The 18,973-nt window shown below is 30.8% G+C and overlaps 2 protein-coding genes and 1 pseudogene across 3 annotated transcripts; all 3 read right to left on the bottom strand.

The window, feature by feature from the left end:
• Positions 1 to 898: 898 nt before the first annotated feature.
• Positions 899 to 3,872, bottom strand: LOC114390951 (methylecgonone reductase-like). Its single transcript, XM_028351897.1, has 4 exons — positions 2,843 to 3,872; positions 2,257 to 2,503; positions 1,978 to 2,157; positions 899 to 1,396 (listed from the first exon to the last, which is right to left on the bottom strand). Exons 1-4 carry the CDS (start codon positions 3,157 to 3,159, stop codon positions 1,172 to 1,174), a joined length of 969 nt encoding a protein of 322 aa, XP_028207698.1. The 5' UTR covers positions 3,160 to 3,872; the 3' UTR covers positions 899 to 1,171.
• Positions 3,873 to 6,873: 3,001 nt separating this feature from the next.
• Positions 6,874 to 12,048, bottom strand: LOC114389739 (annotated as a pseudogene).
• Positions 12,049 to 13,460: 1,412 nt separating this feature from the next.
• On the bottom strand, positions 13,461 to 18,756 carry LOC114388944 (CASP-like protein 4D1). 2 transcript variants are annotated; one of them, XM_028349494.1, is made up of 3 exons: positions 18,566 to 18,756; positions 17,754 to 17,889; positions 13,461 to 13,849 (listed from the first exon to the last, which is right to left on the bottom strand). In XM_028349494.1, exons 1-3 carry the CDS (start codon positions 18,712 to 18,714, stop codon positions 13,814 to 13,816), a joined length of 321 nt encoding a protein of 106 aa, XP_028205295.1. In that variant the 5' UTR covers positions 18,715 to 18,756; the 3' UTR covers positions 13,461 to 13,813. The 2 variants fall into 2 exon arrangements, with proteins under 2 accessions (XP_028205295.1, XP_028205294.1); XM_028349493.1 differs by having other exon boundaries at positions 13,461 to 13,874.
• Between the last annotated feature and the right edge of the window lie 217 nt (positions 18,757 to 18,973).

Below are 18,973 nucleotides of genomic sequence, written 5' to 3' on the forward strand. Positions count from 1 at the left end.
CATTTTGGACGTTTTTGCTGACCCATTGCAAGAAAAAAGCTTCCTTTGGGGCTCTATTCTTCATCTTGTTCTTCCCTCCCTGTGTTTTGATGCTACTCATGGTCATCAGTAGCTAAATTCCTCCATTGTTGGAGTTAGGTGTAATCAAATTGATATATATATATATTTAGTGTATTGATGTTAGTAGCTTGCTTCTTTGCTTAATGCTTGTTTTGGCTTGATCACTCATGACATGTTTTGGGGCTTGATTGTTGTTGGAAAATACTTTCATAGTCTTGAACTGAAGCAAAATATCCAATGAATTTTGTTTCTAGGAATGAAGCTCAACTCATTAGTTATCTTGAGTCATTAAACTTATAGCTAGTTCCTTTAGTATGTTCCTGAGAAATCAGGACTTAATAACAAAATTAAGACTCTTTTCACCTAAGGGATTATGACTAAAAAAATATGTATTGACCGATTTTAGCATTGGTTCACATCGGATATATGTATTGTGCTTTCAAGCGAGAAGAGAGTGAAGTTTGATGAAGCCTACCCTTGACAATATCTTTATTATTTGAAGAACTCATTTGTTCAAGCTTTATTTTTATTCAAAAATCACAAAAACAGTTTCTTTAACTTTGTTACCACACTTGTTCTGTTTTTAACTTACCCAAAATCAACTAAAGTTCGTGTTTTTATCGCTTTTTTGCGATATTCATTAGCCTAAGTTAATATTTACGTGAAAATTGTTAATATTATGCAAGTCTCTAGGAAAATGATATCAAAACTTTTCATTTAACTATTTGTACAATTTGATACTCTTGCCAAAGAAATAAGATGCCGCAAGTAACTAAGCAAAATCCATAAACATTTGCATAGAATGTTAGTGCAGTATGGTTGGTGGTGATGGTATGCATTGATGACAAATATATATTTTTTATATTTCCTTTGAATGGAAGAGGCACCACAACCTCACTCCAATGATAAACATGCCACACTCTTATTCTACTCAAGGTCTCAATCAAGGGCACTTGTGAAATAAATACTAAGGGCAGCCAGGTCCTTATATGAAGTTATAGCCAACCATAATGATAATAATAATACAAGACATCTTAATAACATGGAATTCAAATCTTGCTTATTTTCATAGTTTATATCCCAAAACATAGTTTTATCCTTGAAGAAATACTTAAACGTCTCCATCCCAAAGTTCTTCCAAGGTCTTGCAAGACCCATTTTCAGATAGCCATATGTCCCCTGTGTATTGCCTGCGTTGTGGAACCTGACTGATCCTCTCTAAATCCTCTTCACTCAGCACAAAATCAAATATGTCCAGGTTCTGCTTCATCCTCTCGCTGTTGGTGCTTTTAGCCATGGCACTTGACCCTTGTTGGTACACCCATCTAAGTGCAACCTGAAATGACAGTGTCATCATGAATCAATAAAGCAACACTTTCTGTTGGCTGCTGGCAGTTGGTAGAAATGTTTTAAAGGTTGAGCAAAACAAGAAAACAAGAACCATTTTGTCCGCCTCTTGCTTACTTCAAGGGTGGTTCTGATACTGACCAATTTGACCACTTTACAGTTGATGATAATGTTACTATTAACAAAAATGCTCTTGTGAAGTGTGTACAAGCGAAAAGGATTACTATTTTCTCAAAACTGCTAGCATCATACTCTCTTGACATATTCTTTTTGAACACATTCTCTCTCTACTATGGACTAAAATTTATTGGAAATTATATAATTTTGTTAGTCCTACTAATTACTTAATGAGTCTAACTAATGATTTGTAGTTTTCAATAAATTTTAATCAAAAGTAAAGAGTGTACTGGTAGCACTCCTCTTCTCTTTTCTGTTGTAAGTGTTTGATTGCCTTTAACTTTTAAGTCATAAGCAGTGGCTTCTCTTTCTTCTCATTTCTTTTTTCTAAGAATATGTGAATTTAAGTCACAGTTGATGAACAAGCTGTTCCATTTTTTTCTGAAAATTTACCTGAGCTATGGTCTTCCCTTTTGCCTTTGCTATGTCTTGGAGGATTGGATTCTCCATGACAGCTCCAGAGCCCCAAAATATCTTATAAGCACCAAGAGCTGACCAAGCACTAACATGAATTCCTTTCTGCTTGCAGAACTCCCTGAGTTTCCCTTGCTGCCAAGATGGGTTCATTTCCACCTGAAAAAACCATAATTCAACATCATAACATGAGTACTAAGAAGTCCAAGACCATCTTGATAAACCAAATATATATCTTGAGTAGTCAAATTATGGTACCTGATTGACTGCAGGAGGAATGGTGGCTATTTCCAAGAGTTTAGTGAGTTTTTTGATACCATAATTGCATATGCCAATGGACTTTGCTATTCCCAACTTGTAACACTCTTCCATAGCTTTCCATGTCCCTTCTATATCAAAGGGCAGCACATCTTCCTTGGTAAAAACAGTAGGATTTTCAAGATCATGTCTCAGCCTCACTGGCCAATGAATCAGATAAAGATCCACATACTCCGTCCCCAGCTTCCTAAACCACATTGTGTAGCACATAAAGCACTCAAGCAACATTAATAGTTGTAGAAAAATAAAAAAAGCAAGGACAAAACTTAGATGTAGTTCTATTAGTGCTTTTGGTGCTGTTCTCCAATCAAAATTGGAGTTTCACTCAGGTAATCCGTGTAATAGAGGTTTCCATCAAATGCTAACGCGTATTACAGAGGTGAAACTCCTATTCTAATTAAAGAACAGTACTAAAAGCACATATGAAACTGCATCTAAGTTTTGTCCTAAAAATAAAAAAGTAAACACAAACACACTATTAAGATCATTAGGGACAAAGTGAGAAAGGAGATTATATTATATGTACTTTAATGTGGTCTTAAGAGCTGGGACAATAAGGTCACGGTGTGCATCTGTGTTCCAAGGCTTTGAAGTGATGAAAACTTCATCTCTACTCTTTATAAGGCCTTTGTCTATGGCTTCGGCCACGGCTAGGCCTATGGCTTCCTCTGTTCCATACACTGCAGCAGTGTCAAAATGACGGTAACCCACCTCAATGGCTTCAACATAGATAGAAGCAAGGGTCTCATTTGATGGACGATTCTCCACTGAAGTTCCCATGCCTATAACTGGCATTTTGTGTCCTGAATTCAGCAACACATCTGGGATTTTCTTTCCTGCCATCTTCTTTCTTTCTCCTTGTTTCTAACTTTGTCACCAATGTGACTTGGAGTTGGGAGTTACTATCTCTTTTTAAGGGTCAAGTTTTGTCCTAAAGTTGATTTAATTTAAAAGGGGTTGTCTATTATTGTGTTCATGATATACGGAGAGAGAAAAAAAGCATTATTTAAAAAGATTAAATTAAAACTTTTTTTAATTACTAATTTGATACTTATAAAATCCTTATATTTTAATCTTTACATCTAAATAATACTCATTTTATTCCTTACACATGCGCTTTTTAATCTATTTTAACCTCTGCCATCTAAAATTTAAAGACTAAAACACATAAAAAAAAAAATGTTTGAATGAAAACTAAGGGGTGTTTGGTTTCACGTTTGGCCATCTAAATTGATGTTCACCCTCAAAAAGTTGTAACTGCATGCTCGGCAAATCGTTGTTACATTTGAGTTGAATGTGACTTTCATCTAAGGTGAGATTGAGTTCAAAGTTACTCCTGATCTCTTGCTTTTCCGTTGAACATAAAAAGTTCCAAACTGTACATTAAATCTACTTTGAACAAAACTTAAGTTTACAAAGTTGAGTTCAAGCAAACTTAACTTTTTGAACTGTAACCAAAATACACACTAAATCGAGTTAAAAAGCGTATGTGAATTTAGGTTCCCAGCGCGGAACCAACCCCAAACCAAACATAACAGAAGAGTGCTGGATAGGTGGTAACAGTGTGAGAATGTTGAGGTATCAGCCTATAAGTGTTTCTTTCTAATAATGCAAGGGAAGATGATAATGTAAAGAGGGTGTGGCTACGATTTGCTCACTCATTGGGATATTATGTAACGTGTCAACTCCTTGGGAGTATTTGATTTGGTAATCTAGGCCCACATTTTAGGCAATGTTGCATGTGAGTCGAATGTCACTATTGATTTTTTCTTTTTTGATATAGGAAGTCACTATCGATAAGAGACCATAATTATTGTGTACTTCAAAATTATGAAACCACTCTTGTTCTGCCACGACTTAGTTTTGTGAACGATAAATGGTGCTAGCTAGTGGCATATAAAGATATCTTATGGTTTTTCAATATCAACCAATCTTCACACACTTTTGTTTGAGACGAGAGCCAGAAAGATCGAGAGGCATATGCAAACAACAATAAGGAAATGTGCCACGTAGACAGAAGAATGAAAACGATGGCAAGTGGCAACGGTTGAGAAATGTGTCCATTATGTTAGGGTTAATCTATCATCTATAATCTATAAAAGAAGTAAAATATTTTATTGAACATATTTTTATATTTATTTTATCTCTATAATTATACTCATAAACTATTTTTTTTATAATTATCTTCATAAATTACTCATCGACTTCTATTATTTATTATTTTTATTATTTTAAAAAAACATGAAAAAAATCATGTATAAATATCCTATTTCTTTTATAGTTATATATTATAAATTAATCGTAACATAATTGATGGAGTGTCTGTTTTTTCCATATATAAATAAGATTTAAAGAACAAATAAACTTAAAAAGAAGATTTTCATTTTATTTCATAAATTTAAGGATCTTATCGGCAAGAAAGTTAGGCCGCATAATTTTTTTTAGCACGGTATTTTTTTCTTGAAAAGCAATTTCATTGATTTTTTTTAATATTAAATATGGATATCTCTTTTAGTTAAAAAATTCCTACTTTTGAAAAAAAAACTATTTATAACATATAAATAGATAAAAAGAACGGACTTGTTACAATTTATGCTCTTGAATTTCTAAATAGCGTTACGTATTGATAAAATAAAAAGTTTTTACGTCGTTATCTACTTATCTAATAAAAAAATTAACATGTATAATAAATTAATTTTTATAATAATTACACTACAAATCATAGTTACATACTGTATATTTTAATTGATTGATAATATAAACAAATTTACAGTGGAAATATATCGAAATTAAACTCTTATTTGAAACCCTGTTTTCTAAAAGTAAACATCTTAAAAGAGCTGATACACATAGTTTTCCCCTTTAATTTGTGGATGAGGAAGCAGAAACAGTATTCCTGAAATTCATGTCCACTCAATCCCAAAGATCTTGTGGAGTTTTGTGAGGTCCAAATTCTCCCACTGTTGAAGCTCTTTACTATAAAAATTAATTTTGAATGAAATTGATTTCGGTAGAAATAAAAGTTATTTTTACTTACTTTAATTTTATCATAATTTTTTTATCATAATTGATTTTAATATGATCTTAAAAACAATCCAAATAAATAAAATTTAGTCAAAATCAAAATTGACTTATCTGATGATCTACTATTATTTTGAAGGCTATCCAAACATATACTAAGCCGCTCAAAGCGTGGGGTGGATGCACATTGGAGATTATGGGGGCAATTTTCCCCCACCAAGTAAATTTTCTTACTTGAATGTACTAAATAATTATTGTTTTTGCCCATAGAAAATTAAGATTGCTCCAATAAAATACTTTTTTAAGAAAAAGAATGTAAAAATTATTTAAGATAAAAGAAAAAAATTGATATTAATTTTATCCATTTTATCTTTTTAAATTTATAGAAACTTGGATATTTTGATACTTTTTTATTATGAGATTGTGTATTTGTAAAAATTTATAATATTTTTTGTCTATAAAAATATAATATACTATTATTTTGCTCCTACTAAAAAAAATCTGAATCTATTACTTCCTGCCTCGAGCAACAGTGCAATTAAACTGAAAAGCATGAGATAAATACTTCAAAAAAAATAAATAGTTAGCACAAGGCTTGAATTGAGAGATATATAGTAAAAATTTATCAGGTTTTGGAAAATACTTTTGATTTTATTTTTACTAACAACTATAGTACTAATTTCAGTGTTTTTTTATTCAAAAATAAAGAAAAAAATACGGCTATATTTTATATCAGTCTAAACATTTTTTTTCATCCTTCTGAATATATAAGTACAGATTTTCTTGGCTTTTAGTGCTTGTAATTTTCTTTGTTGTATGATCGTCACTCTTGGCCGTTCTGATTGCAAGGGAACCCTCACACAGAGGGCCCCATGCACTCACGTGAATTCCTTTCTCTTTGCATAATTTTCTCATCAGATTTGCCTATGGCCATTATGCTGCGTTCATTTCCACCTGCAAACGACGCATTTTACGGAATAACACAATATTTAAAAGCTGAATTTCATACTCACACTAGTTTCTTTAAATGTAATTTTGTTGGTATTTTTCCTTAACTGTTGATGAAATAGAATACAGTTAAATAAATAATATCAAGTTATATATATGTAACAAAGGGGAAACCATCAGTTGCATTTGCTTGTAGTTTAATTTTAGTACTCAAAACATAATCATGACAATAATTCAAAACCTTGTGCATTGTCTGAAAAATAAAAGGATGGGATGAAACAAAATTGGTAAATTTGTAGACCAAAAACAAACACATACACACAATGGGGCTTTTCTAGGTATCCAATAACAAATGAACCTTTCCCTAAGCCCAGTTGCCTCATTCTCAAAAGGGCATTTACAAATTACAAAGACTACACATTTGTTACCGACCAAGAAAATGAGACAACACATAATCACATATGTCGTGCTAATGTTAATTATTCACAGAGTTTGGTTTTGGGAAAGAGAAAATAATAAAATAAAATTGAAAAAAAATTGAATTAAAGGACAGAGAAAAAGATATGGAATCAAACATACACTTTAGCATGATAAATAATTGCATTTTATAGAAGTTTGGAAAGCTTTTTCACCCTAAATTACTAACACCAATGGACTTGACCAAGTCCAACCTAGAGCATTGTTGCATGTCCTCTCATAGGCATTTGAGTCTTCACCTCCTATTGTGTGTGGACAAAAATAATCCTTTCACTAATAACCTTATTCTAGAAGATAATTTTTACCTTCCAAAATTATCATTCTGGAATAATTTTGGAGTACTTATTTATATTTTGGAATGATCATTCCAAAAAGTAATTCATCTTAAAAAATGGTCATTCTGAAATAGGATGATATAAAACTATTACAAAATAGTTATTCTAAAAGGTAATTTTTATTTCTAGTTTGAGAGATGAAAATGCCTAATCAAGTAGCCAAGGATCATCGATTTCGGAGGGGAAATGAATTTAGGAAGGATCCGATCCCAAGAGTAGCTATTCCATAATAGAAATAAGTACTCCAATAACTATTATGAAATGACCTTTTCAAGTAAGCAAAAAATTCACTTCCAGAATGGTTATTTTAGAATGGTCATTCAAGAAGCCATTCTAGAATTGTTGTTCCACAACAAATGTCCCTCTTCACACCAAAAACCCGATGTGCAAAGGAAGAAGGGGGAAGGTGGTGGTGTGACGTCATGAGGAGGATGCAGGGGTTGGTGCCGTGGAGGACAAGGTTGTTGTCGTCACAGAAGGGTGAAGGAGGTGGTGTGATATGAAGTAGAAGGTTGTTGTCATTGTTGGTGAAGGAGGAGTCATCGCAATACGAGTATGCTTGTGAGGGAGGTGTCATAATTGGTGTTAAGACTATAAATAGTCTAAGGGAGATGTTAGAATATTTAAATATTTTCAAATATTTATGGGAGATGAAGGATTAAAATACCCTTCTCATGTCCCTTTCATGTCCAAAGGAACAATGCCTTTGTTGTACTTGATCCCTTTTAACTCCTTGTGTCAACCTCGCTGGAAAATGTATTGGGTAAAGATCCACATGCTCTTGACCCAACTTCCTATGAAAATGTAAAATTCAAATAATTAGACTTTTAGAATGGATGAAACTTGCATAAAACAAATAAAGAAACTTTCAATCAAAATTTAAATTTTATCTTAATAATTCTTAGAATTTGGGTATAATTTTACTAAATCCCAAATTAGATCAAGAGAAGAGAATTGTTCATTACTTATATGCATTATTATTTTAGTGATATTACTAGTTGTGAATGTAAAATCAGTAACATATTTCCTTTGTACTCAAAAAATGAATATATTCACCCTAAAATTTATAGTACAAGTGTAATCCAATAACAAGTGCTTGATGAATTCAACAATAATTTGGATCTAACAAGCAACCCCAAAATCTAGATCTTGGAGTGAAAGTTGTTTTTCCTATCCCAACTTATATACATTATATTAGTCATGCAATAATTAATCATTAGTCGATGTGGGATTTTGAATAATAATCATTGGCTTCCTATTGTTAAATTATTTATAAAAAATTAAATTATATGTGAAACTCTTTCATCAATAATTTTATACAAGTGAATTTTGTCAATCCAAACATCAAATTATAACTTTTTATCACCTCGAATTCTTATTTTATTTTTTAAATAATCAAAATGTTTATATTTTAATTTATTTTTAAAATATATATTACATCAAGTTTGACCAATAAAAATGAGATATTAAATAATTTTAGATGAGTATAAAATTTTTATATATAATTTTTAAAAGATACTTTGAATCTAACATGAATTTTGAGAAAACATTTTTCCAATTACAGAATGCTTAGGTTCAAGTCCATATATATATATATATATATATATGAATCACAACCTGTGTTGAGACAAGGTAATATTCAAATTGCAAGCTAGCACAGCACACCTTAGATTTCTGTTATTTTAATCGGTTTTTGGCATTTAGACAAATCATATATCCTCGGAAATCACACCTCCCCATCCCAAAGATCTTCCAAGGATTTGTAGGGTCCATCTTCAGTTATAAATTCTCTTGCTAAGACGGCCCTAAATTGTGGAATTTGCTTGATCTTCTCCAAATCAGCCTAACTCAGATTCCAATCAAATATTTGAAGATTTTCATTCATTCTTACTTTGTTGAAACTCTTCACAACTGGAGTGACCCCTTGTTCAAATATCCATCTCAATGCAATCTACAACACAAAAAATAGAAGCATAAATTTCACAAGGACCTAGAATGTTATCCTTTAATTATAGTGCCTATATTATTTGGTTAGGAAGGAAACCAAGAGCAAAGAAATCCCAAAGAGGAAATTCACCTGTGCCACACTCTTGCCTGTTGCAATTGCAATGTCTTTTAGGACTGGACTATCTATCACAGCAAGAGAACCCCATGAAGCACCATTAGCTCCCAAAGGGGACCATGCACTCACATGAATTCCTTTCTCTTGGCAGAATTTTCTCAGATTTCCCTGTTGCCATGCTACGTTCATTTCAATCTGTAAGCAATAACAAGTTCTTGGATGAATGAGAATGACAAATATCTACAGCATATATATTCCCTAAGGAATTTTGTATTAAGACCAAGAATTTGTAATTTCATACATGCACATGTAAACAAGTATTGTTGTCATCCTTACAAGGATTCAGAGATAATGGAGCATTAAAGAAAAAAGCAGCGAATTTGTATACATTAGAAAAAAGGATAGATGTGACTATAACACTACTCTACAAGCTTAAGTTAAAACATACATATTATACTCCTTTTATATTCTACCATATCTGATAGCTCACTTTCTAAGAGGAAATTAGAACATTTTCTCGAATCCAAATATAGATCATTCATTTAATACAATGTCCCATTAAAGACTAAAGACAACCACATTTAACAAAATACATAGAGCAGCAGAGAAAAATGCTTGAATTTTAGTGAAGCCATACATGCTATTGTCAAAAAATTCTACCATATCTGACACACCACTGTCTCAGGACAAATTAGAACATTTTCATATAGATCATTGATCATTCATTTAATAAACGTCAAATTGAAGATTAAAGGCCACTCTCAACAAAATACTAAGTTCAAACCTCCAATTTCTCCATCATTGAAGCAAAAATAAGAAAGCATATAAAATTTTATTAACGTTATTGCTAATTGATAATGCTCACTCAAACATAACCAAGAAGATCTATACCTAATTAAGAGCAGGGGTAATAGTTGCATTCTGCAGAAGTTCTGAAAGCTTTTTGCTCCAAAATTGCTCACACCAATAGACTTGGTTAAGCCTAATTTAGAACACTCTTCCATGGCTTCCCATGTCCCTTTTATGTCAAAAGGAAGCACATCTCCCTTGGAAATACTTCCTCCTATTCCTTGTCTCAACCTCACTGGATAATGGATTAGGTAAAGATCCACATAATCAAGTCCCAACCTCCTATAAAAAGGTTCAGAACCAAACTAGAATTACATTCAGACAAATGAAACACCAATAGCCATAGAGTTTAATTTTGATACAATGTCAATATGAAGACTTCTTCAATGTCAATCAATTAGAAATCACCTTAAATATGACTCTTAAATTAATTATTACAAAAGTCAACTATGTTACCACATACCACAATCCATGATTATGTGAAAATGTAAAAAAAATTGCACTATCAATGCATTCTTATTAAATTCATCACAATGTAGTAAAATAAATGTAAATTTTGATGTAAAACAGAAAATTTAATGATATAGTTATTACAAAAGTCAACTATTTTATCACATGCCACAGTTCATGATTATGTGAAAATGGAAAGAAAATTACATTATCAGTCCATTCTAATTAAATTCATAGCGATAAAGTAAAAAAAATACAAATTTTGATGTAAAACAGAAAATTGAAAGATATAATTACTGCAGTGATTTCTTGAGTGCTAGGAGGACAAGGTCAGGATGGGAATCAGAACACCATAGCTTGGTTGTGACAAAAATCTCACCACGATTCTTAATAAGACCTTGGCGCTGTGCTTGTGCTAGAGCTAGACCAAGGGCCTCCTCAGAACCATACAGAGTTGCAGTGTCGAAATGGCGGTAGCCAGCTTCGATGGCAACAACAAACACAGGGACGAGTTCATCAAGTGGTGGGAGGGGTACACCTGCAGTGCCAAAGCCAAGCATAGGCATGCTGTGGCCAGAGTTTAACACCACTTCTGGGACAGCCTTTCCTACCATCAATATGTTTCTATTGTCTCCACTGATCCGGCATGCCACCATGAAACAACAACAACAACAACAGTCTTATCCTACTAGGTGAAGTCGACAACATGAATCACACAACCTCATAATTCAAGGGGTGTTTGAAACAAATTCCACATAACTTATTTGATTTCATTTTAAAATCTAAAGTACTTAAGGAAGATGTTTGAATAGCATCTTTGCTTCAGCTTAACTCTAAAGAATTAAAATTTCTCACTAAAAGTTAAACAAAAATTCATAAAAAGTGGCATGCAACTTTCTTATAAGATTTTTACAACTTGTCGAGGTTCTTTAAAGCAATCCTAGACCATGATTTCCGCTGCAAAATCAAGGATTTTGGGGTTACCACAACTGCAATTGCATCTGCATTAACCACACTTGTCCGCAGTTTCCCATAATATTAAGTACTGCGACAAAACTTATTTTAATAAACCTTGTACTCTACCTTAGGGTGACACTGAAACAAGAGTTAGTAAAACGAGACAAGCCTTGGCTTAGGCTACGATTGGATTAATGAAAAGAGAGGAAATAGAGTGGAATGGAATATAATTGCATGAAACTTCTGATCCATTTTGATTTTGTTAATCAAAATAATAAAGCATAATACTATTGTATTTCATTCTCATACATCTTATATTCTTCCAGTTATCTAAAGACGGGCTTAGGAATAAATCAACATGGAGTTACTGAGTTACATAAGTTTGAAAAGCAACAAAAACATGAACAAAGAAGTAAAATGCTTTGTTTGAACAAGCTATGTACCGAATGGAATTGAAGACTCTCTGAGTGTCGTGGTAAACGGTATGAACAAAGGTAGGACTTAGGAGGCCGCTAAGTTAAGTTGGACACCTTTCCTTTGGATTTCCGGAAAAGTAAAGAGAGAGATTATGGCCAGAGATTGTAATCTTCCACCAACCGGAATTTGCTACTGAAAAAGTGATGCCAAAATACAATTTCATCCTTATTTTTAAATCACAACTTCTCTCATTCTATTAATAATATATTTTTAAGATACTCTTTTGAACATATTTTATGTGTCTCACGTCTTATTTGATCTTTTTCTTGTTTATGTAATTTTGACCAATAAAAAAATGTATTTCATGTAGTGTGCTAGAAAGTATAATACAAACCCTCCTCTTTTAGTATAGGCACTCATATCATCCATCATCACTTTGGCAATAATACTCGAACGGTTAAGCATTGAGTTTAATTTGTACGTAATTAATATCAGTGTAGTTTTTTTTATAAAACATTAATTAAAAAAACTTATCATTGATTGCGATTTATAATTAGATGAGAATATGAAAATTAAAATAATATAAAAACTCTTTACGTTATCAGGATATATATTATTTAGTACGTACTCAATTTCTTATTAGATGTTGGTAAAACTTTCAACACTTACATAGAAATTACACTATCTTTATGACCTATAATTTATAACAATATTAAAAGGTGATTTAGAATTACTAGCGCCGACCTAGTACTAGTAGAAAGTTCGATATAGTGTGCATACTTTTTAAATTTTTAAGAAAATTTCCATAACAAATAATTATTTATTTGCAGTCGAGTAAATGTGAATGAAACTGTTCAAGTGTGGTTCCCCCAAAAGGAGGCACAATAAGATGGTTCAAATGTTCACAAGTGGTGAATGTAATTGTAAGGATAATGTTTTTTCACCCTCTCTTTTTTCCCGGTGCACCTTCCTAATTGTTTTTGGTAAAATTTTATTCCTAAAAGACACCCACCATATTTAAAGGAATTTTTTTTACTGATATATAATATATATCGTTAGAATTTAATTCCTAAAATACACCCACCATTTATCTCATTACAAAAACGGTTATTAAAATTATATATAATTTAAACTTCATTAATAAATGTATAATCCATTAAAAGAATATTTTGGTGAATTATGTTATGATCCCATATTTAACTAAAGATTGTTTATGTCAGTTTTAGTTTTTCTGCATATGAAAACTAAATTACGTTGGATTCTTGTTGCAATTGATTATTCTGTCGTGCATCGCAAGAGATTATTGGAACTTAGAAGTATAGTTTTTTTTTTTTTCCAAAACAAAAAAGAATGAAAATATTAGTATTTCAATTTCATGATATATTTATAAATAGGAATCCAATAAAATATTAAACAGCGCAGCACAATTAGCCAAAAAAAGTCTGAAAGTATAAATTAAGAAAACCAAATTACATTACGCAATAGTTAGAGTTCTTGCTTATAAGTTTCATTATTTTTCGATCATTTTTTTATAACTTTTCAAAACAAATATAGCAAACACCAAATTTTCTAATGGTCTTAAGGACAAATATTGTGTCATTAATTTAAAGTAATTGAAAACAGCTAAATCATGAAACTAGCAAATAATTGTTGTATACAAAATTTATCACGTGGTGTAGAATTTATGCAGATGCATGCAATATACCATTGAAGACACAAATTGTGTTTTGAGCATAGCACAAATAAATAACTAACTACTTGAAGACTCAACATTGATGATAAACTTTACGTATTATAGCAAGGCTTTAGTAGGAGTTGGGTTGCATTTTGCTTCGGTTATTGGAGGAAATTACTGAAAGGATAGCCATGGAGAGGAATGTGACCGAAAGAAAAGCAGAAGCAATCAACCCTCGAATTAAAATCTTGGCATATGTGGAACTAAAATCATCCGAACTTGTAATCTGGTCGTCGATGAACTTTTTTAATTCCACAGACAATGCAAAACCAGCACCAATGCCTGCGGCCAGAAGCAAACTAGTTACCTGCATGTAATTTCATTCATTCTTTCACTCAGTTCAGATCGATATATATTTTAATATTTATAATATATATGTATCAAAAAGAATTTATCAAATAAACAAAGGGAAAAAATATATGATATATATATATATATATATATGTGTGTATAGGAGAGGATCCAAATTCATAAGTCTCACAAATGATAAACTTCACAGAAAAAATTCTATTAAGGAAATTGTATTCTTTGTATAGGGATTTTTTTTCATCTAATTTCTTCAAAAGTTAAAGTACACAAATTAAATTATTTAAATTATCTTTCTATAAGTGGTTATGTATGAAAAAACTTATCCAAACGAAATCATAATATGTTTCTATAATTATAAATTAGAAGTTTTAAAAAATGGCGAGATCTTTTAATATTTAACCCGTATATCAAGTTTTTTGCTCACCGAAAAGGATCTCTTTCCTGATATACATGCCAGAAACTGTTATGTGGACATTGAAAATCGTGACATGATAACGGGCATGGTTCTACGTACCAACACAGCTGTACGAAAAGGAAAGGAGGACACCCGCACACAAGCAAATTAAAGACAATACACACAAACAAATTAAAGAATATAAATTTTTTAAATTTTAGTCATTATTGCACAAACATTAAAAATGGTAACTTTTTGTTATTTTTTATTATTAGACAATTTTATATTAATATTATGTTTTAAGTTTGTCTGATTTAATTACACTTTTTATACATTATCTATTTCATAGTACAAAAACTATTTTTTAAAAATATTTGTCAAACCTACCATTTTTTTAAATTTTTTGTCTTCATTATAGTATATCATATAATATGAATTGAACCTATATGATAATTGTAATATCCCGTTTTTCCTAAAATAAATAAAAAGAATTTTATTTAAACATTAATAAAGTTTTTAGAAATTAAATAAATGAGAGAAAAGATTTTTTCTTAATTAAAATAAAATTTTCATAGTATTAAAAAATAAATACAGTAAAATGATATTTTAGAAAATAAATGGATGTTTTAATTGGTTATTTATTTAATGAAAGAGTAAAATATAATTCTTTTTTATAAAATAATAAAATAAAATAATAGAGTAAATAATAGACTCAAAGTATCTTAACTATAAATAGAAACATATTAAGTTAGTTTTTACATTTATAATATGTTTTTACATTCTTTCTTTCTCCCAACTTTGTTCTCCCTTCTTCCTCTTTCGAAATTCTCTTTTTTTCCCGCATACACCCAAACATATCCTAGTAAAACTACGATCTTAGATTCGCGTTAACTGTTGGTTCATCTTGAAATTTAGACAACACATTTGGAACTCATTTTCGCATATTTTCACCGTTGAGATTTGCGAAAAATAATGTCGGTAGAGAAAGATATTTCCCTTGCATAGAGACAGTGAAATTGATGCTTCAATCTCTTCTTCTTTTCTTGAACACTTGGAAATCCTAGTAGAACAACCAAATGAAAAACTTGAAGAATCTTAAAAAACCTCTAGAGATGTCCCTATCGTTGCCGGTCTACACACGTGAGCCCGCTTAGAGATAAGGGATGAGTTACTCACGCTTGTGAATTAGAATGAACATGTGAAAAGATCCCAAGAGGATAATTTTTGGATTATTTTGGGTTATTTTATGAATTTCAATTTTGTTCTTATTCTTTTATTCACAAATTGACTGTGTTTGATAGACTAATTGATGTCTCGATGCAAAATTATTGTAAAATTGATATGTTCATGTGTTGAGTGTGAAACCTAGAAAATTGAGTCTTTTCTAATTAGTGTGAATTGATGAAATTAAGTAAGGAGAGATTTATTGTAAGAAGGAGTGAGATATTAATTTTGTGTTTTTCCCTTTTTGTGCTTTTTAGGGTTTTTTTATACATAGTTTGGAATTAATTTATAATTTGAAATTAGAATAGGCTAACAGAATGACATTCTCAATTATTGTTTTAGTTTTAATATTTAGTGTGAGTTTATATATTGTTTCATATTGTTATTCTTTGAAATTGGCCAAAGTCTATTTAACTACAAGGTTCTTCGGAAGTTTTAGTGAATCTTTGGTGCAGTTTGTTTGATTATATTTCACTTTGTAAATTCATGATTAGAATATTTGTGTGTTTAGTTATTTATATATTGTGTGTATTTATATATGTAATATTATTTGTATATTATGAATTGTGATTGAGATTGAGCGTAGGTGGCAAGTTAAGCATGTATTAATTTGTGAGATACACATGAACATTTCATGGTGGATTGTAACGTTGGGAGGTGTTTAATTGTGGACATGAGATATGGTTGTGAATAAAAGTGTTGTTAATACTTGTTGTAATATTACTTATGTTTTAAGTTGTGAATTATAGAATAACTCGACTGGTATTTACCTTGAGAAAAAAGTTTTATGTGTGAGGTGTTGAAAGGAAAGTGTAGGGCTTCATGTTAGGAACATGATGTGTTAAATTGTAGTGCCAATCGTGAGGTGTTAAAAGGAAAGTGTAGTGTTCCAAGTTAGGAACTTGAGGTGTTAAATTGTAGCGCATTGTGTTAAACGTGTTTGAAAATAAGTGTGAGGTTGTGAGTATTGTATAATTCATGAGTCTAGGCCTTGGGGGATAAATACACTCGGTTTGAGTGTTCCTTTAAGCCTATGTTGATCCCATATGGTTGGAGCATTCTTGTAAAATAGAATGACCCTGACTGATCACCTTATGATTTCACTTAGTGAGAGTAACCCGGCATACCCATTGTGTGGTGTGTCTTGTTATGTACTCCTAGGTGTCCTGATGTTATATTTTTCACTGACATGGTATCACATTGCATATATGATTGAGTCTTAGTATATTTGTTGCATAATGTCTATGTAATGATCATTGTGACTTGCTACGTGGGGTAATGAATAGTGTGAGTGAGAGATGTTGTATTGTACTTGAGATGTGTTATTTTGAACACATGATTAATGTGAAGGTGTAGAATGAGATTTTGTGATCAAATCCATGGGACAAGTGATGTTATGCAATGAGTGGTAAAATGATGCGAGTTGTGTTAAGTTGATCTTGCGATACTTATACTATATATATGTACCTTTGTTTATCTCTACTTGTTTAAGAATGTGATAACTCACTCTTCGTATGTTGTTTGTATTTGGATCTTGTGATGATCTCAAATTTTGTGTGCTTGAGAGCAGATGACTAGATAAATTGTTTTAAGGAACCTTGTGTTGGAGGATGCCAAGACACAATACTTTGATAGGATGTGACATTGAGACATGAGTTTTTGTTTTAATTGCATGATGTTCTAAACATATCGTTTTACTTTATTTGATTTTGCTACTTAACTTGAGTTTTTATTTTTCTGTAAATTTGAACGATCTTATTTTGAGCTGAAAATATTTCTCAGAAGTTTTATTTCATAACAGTGAAGCGAATGTAAACATTTTATCCACATAAATTTACTTATGATTTTATTGAATGAAATTGATTTAATTAGATTTGGGGTTTTATATATATATTTTTTTCCCATTATGCATGTTGGGGTAGAAGGTCAGTAATTTTCCACAAAAAATTTCTTCAAAGTTTGTTACAATTTTGAGAAAAATATGGTAATTTTTTGAAAAAATCATAGATTTTATTTTACATTTTGTTCAATTTTTTTTATCGAATAGCATACGAGTATGAAAAATTGCAAAAAAAAAAAAAAAAAAACTAAGAAGTGTTATTAATAAAGTAGAACAAATATTTTAGGGTTATCATGTTTTTCATCCTAATAAAATTGACAATTTTCGGTTTTATTGGTGACTTTTTATAACTTTCACTTTTCGTCAATGCATTTTGTGAATATCCAAACTTTTATACCTCAGTCTAAACTTTTATATACCTTGTCTCCATAGAAGTCAAATTCTGGAAAGAATCCATTGCTTATCAACCTCTTCCGTCGTATCGCATAATATATGGCAAAAGGAAGCTGCACTATACAATATGCACAGGCAATTGCTGCAATAGCTACCACAAGGCTGCAGTTTTGACATATACATATAACACCAATGAGATATAAGAAGCTTTGAATAATTATAGTCATTTTTACTCAATTATTTTCTCTTTGTCAAACATAAATATAGTATTAAAGTTAAGAACAAATTACTTTAGATTTCCTGAGGTTTCTTAAACTTACACAAAACCTTTCTATTTTGTAAACATTTATAACAACCCTTTTATAAGGATACATACAAGAAATATCAGTATAATATATATTTTAAACAATCAAGGAAGGTTGATATATAAGGATAAAAAAGGGAGAGATGTCAATTTAATTTAAAATATGTTTGGATAAATTTTTCTATAAGAGAAAAAGATAAAAAGGAAAATAAAAATACGTTATTTTATAAGGTAATTTGTAAAATTTCTCTTATATTAGCTCCATTAAAAGTTTATTTTTAATTTTAACTTATAAAAAATTATTTCATTTTTTTCTTTCTATTTTCTCATAAAAGTACTTATAGAGAAGTTTATTCAAACAAACTTTTATTGTTGTAGTTTAATCAAAGAATAAAATAAATCAATTAAACAATCATTCAACTTAATTTTAAATAGAAAGACAAGATTAAGGTTTGAATTATGATCATAAATTCAAGATCATGAATGATTAGCTATATGATTATATATCAACACTAGCCTGGATGGTTATTTTACCTGTATGAAGTGAAATCTTGATATTTCAGCTCTCCACCATTATCAAATTTGTAGTTGTCATTAACCAGTAAAGCCATAGTTGCAGCCGCGGTTACAAGAGCAACTATCCTCAGCACAAGTATTGAGTTAGCCACACGTTTGGCCACCATCTTTTCTTCAAAGGTATTTTACTCCTAGCAATTGTCTACTCTTGCATTCTTTTAGTACCAAATTAATAAATCCTTTTTTAATTTATACACAAAACAAATAAAGACGACGCTGTTTATTTCTCTATCCACTCCCGTTACCTCAAATTAATGGCATTTAATTCAATGTACCAAACCTTGTTTAAATTTTCCTTCCTAGATAATAATATTCAAATTTTAAATATAAAGTGATTGGTGCTGAGTGAATGTTGAAATGGCTCTA

The sequence above is a fragment of the Glycine soja genome, chromosome 16 (genome assembly GCF_004193775.1).
Source record: "Glycine soja cultivar W05 chromosome 16, ASM419377v2, whole genome shotgun sequence".
Taxonomy (NCBI): Eukaryota; Viridiplantae; Streptophyta; class Magnoliopsida; order Fabales; family Fabaceae; genus Glycine; species Glycine soja.

Excerpts from the sequence above, each read along its gene's own strand:
- LOC114390951 (XM_028351897.1), bottom strand. The coding sequence starts at position 3,159 with ATGGCAGGAAAGAAAATCCCAGATGTGTTGCTGAATTCAGGACACAAA. Across the intron at positions 2,504-2,842 it reads GCTCTTAAGACCACATTAAA|GAAGCTGGGGACGGAGTATG; the intron begins GTACATATAATA and ends AATGTGGTTTAG. Across the intron at positions 2,158-2,256 it reads TTCCTCCTGCAGTCAATCAG|GTGGAAATGAACCCATCTTG; the intron begins GTACCATAATTT and ends TGGTTTTTTCAG.
- LOC114388944 (XM_028349493.1), bottom strand. The coding sequence starts at position 18,714 with ATGGTGGCCAAACGTGTGGCTAACTCAATACTTGTGCTGAGGATAGTT. Across the intron at positions 17,890-18,565 it reads CAAGATTTCACTTCATACAG|CCTTGTGGTAGCTATTGCAG; the intron begins GTAAAATAACCA and ends TCAAAACTGCAG. Across the intron at positions 13,875-17,753 it reads TTGACTTCTATGGAGACAAG|GTAACTAGTTTGCTTCTGGC; the intron begins GTATATAAAAGT and ends AATTACATGCAG.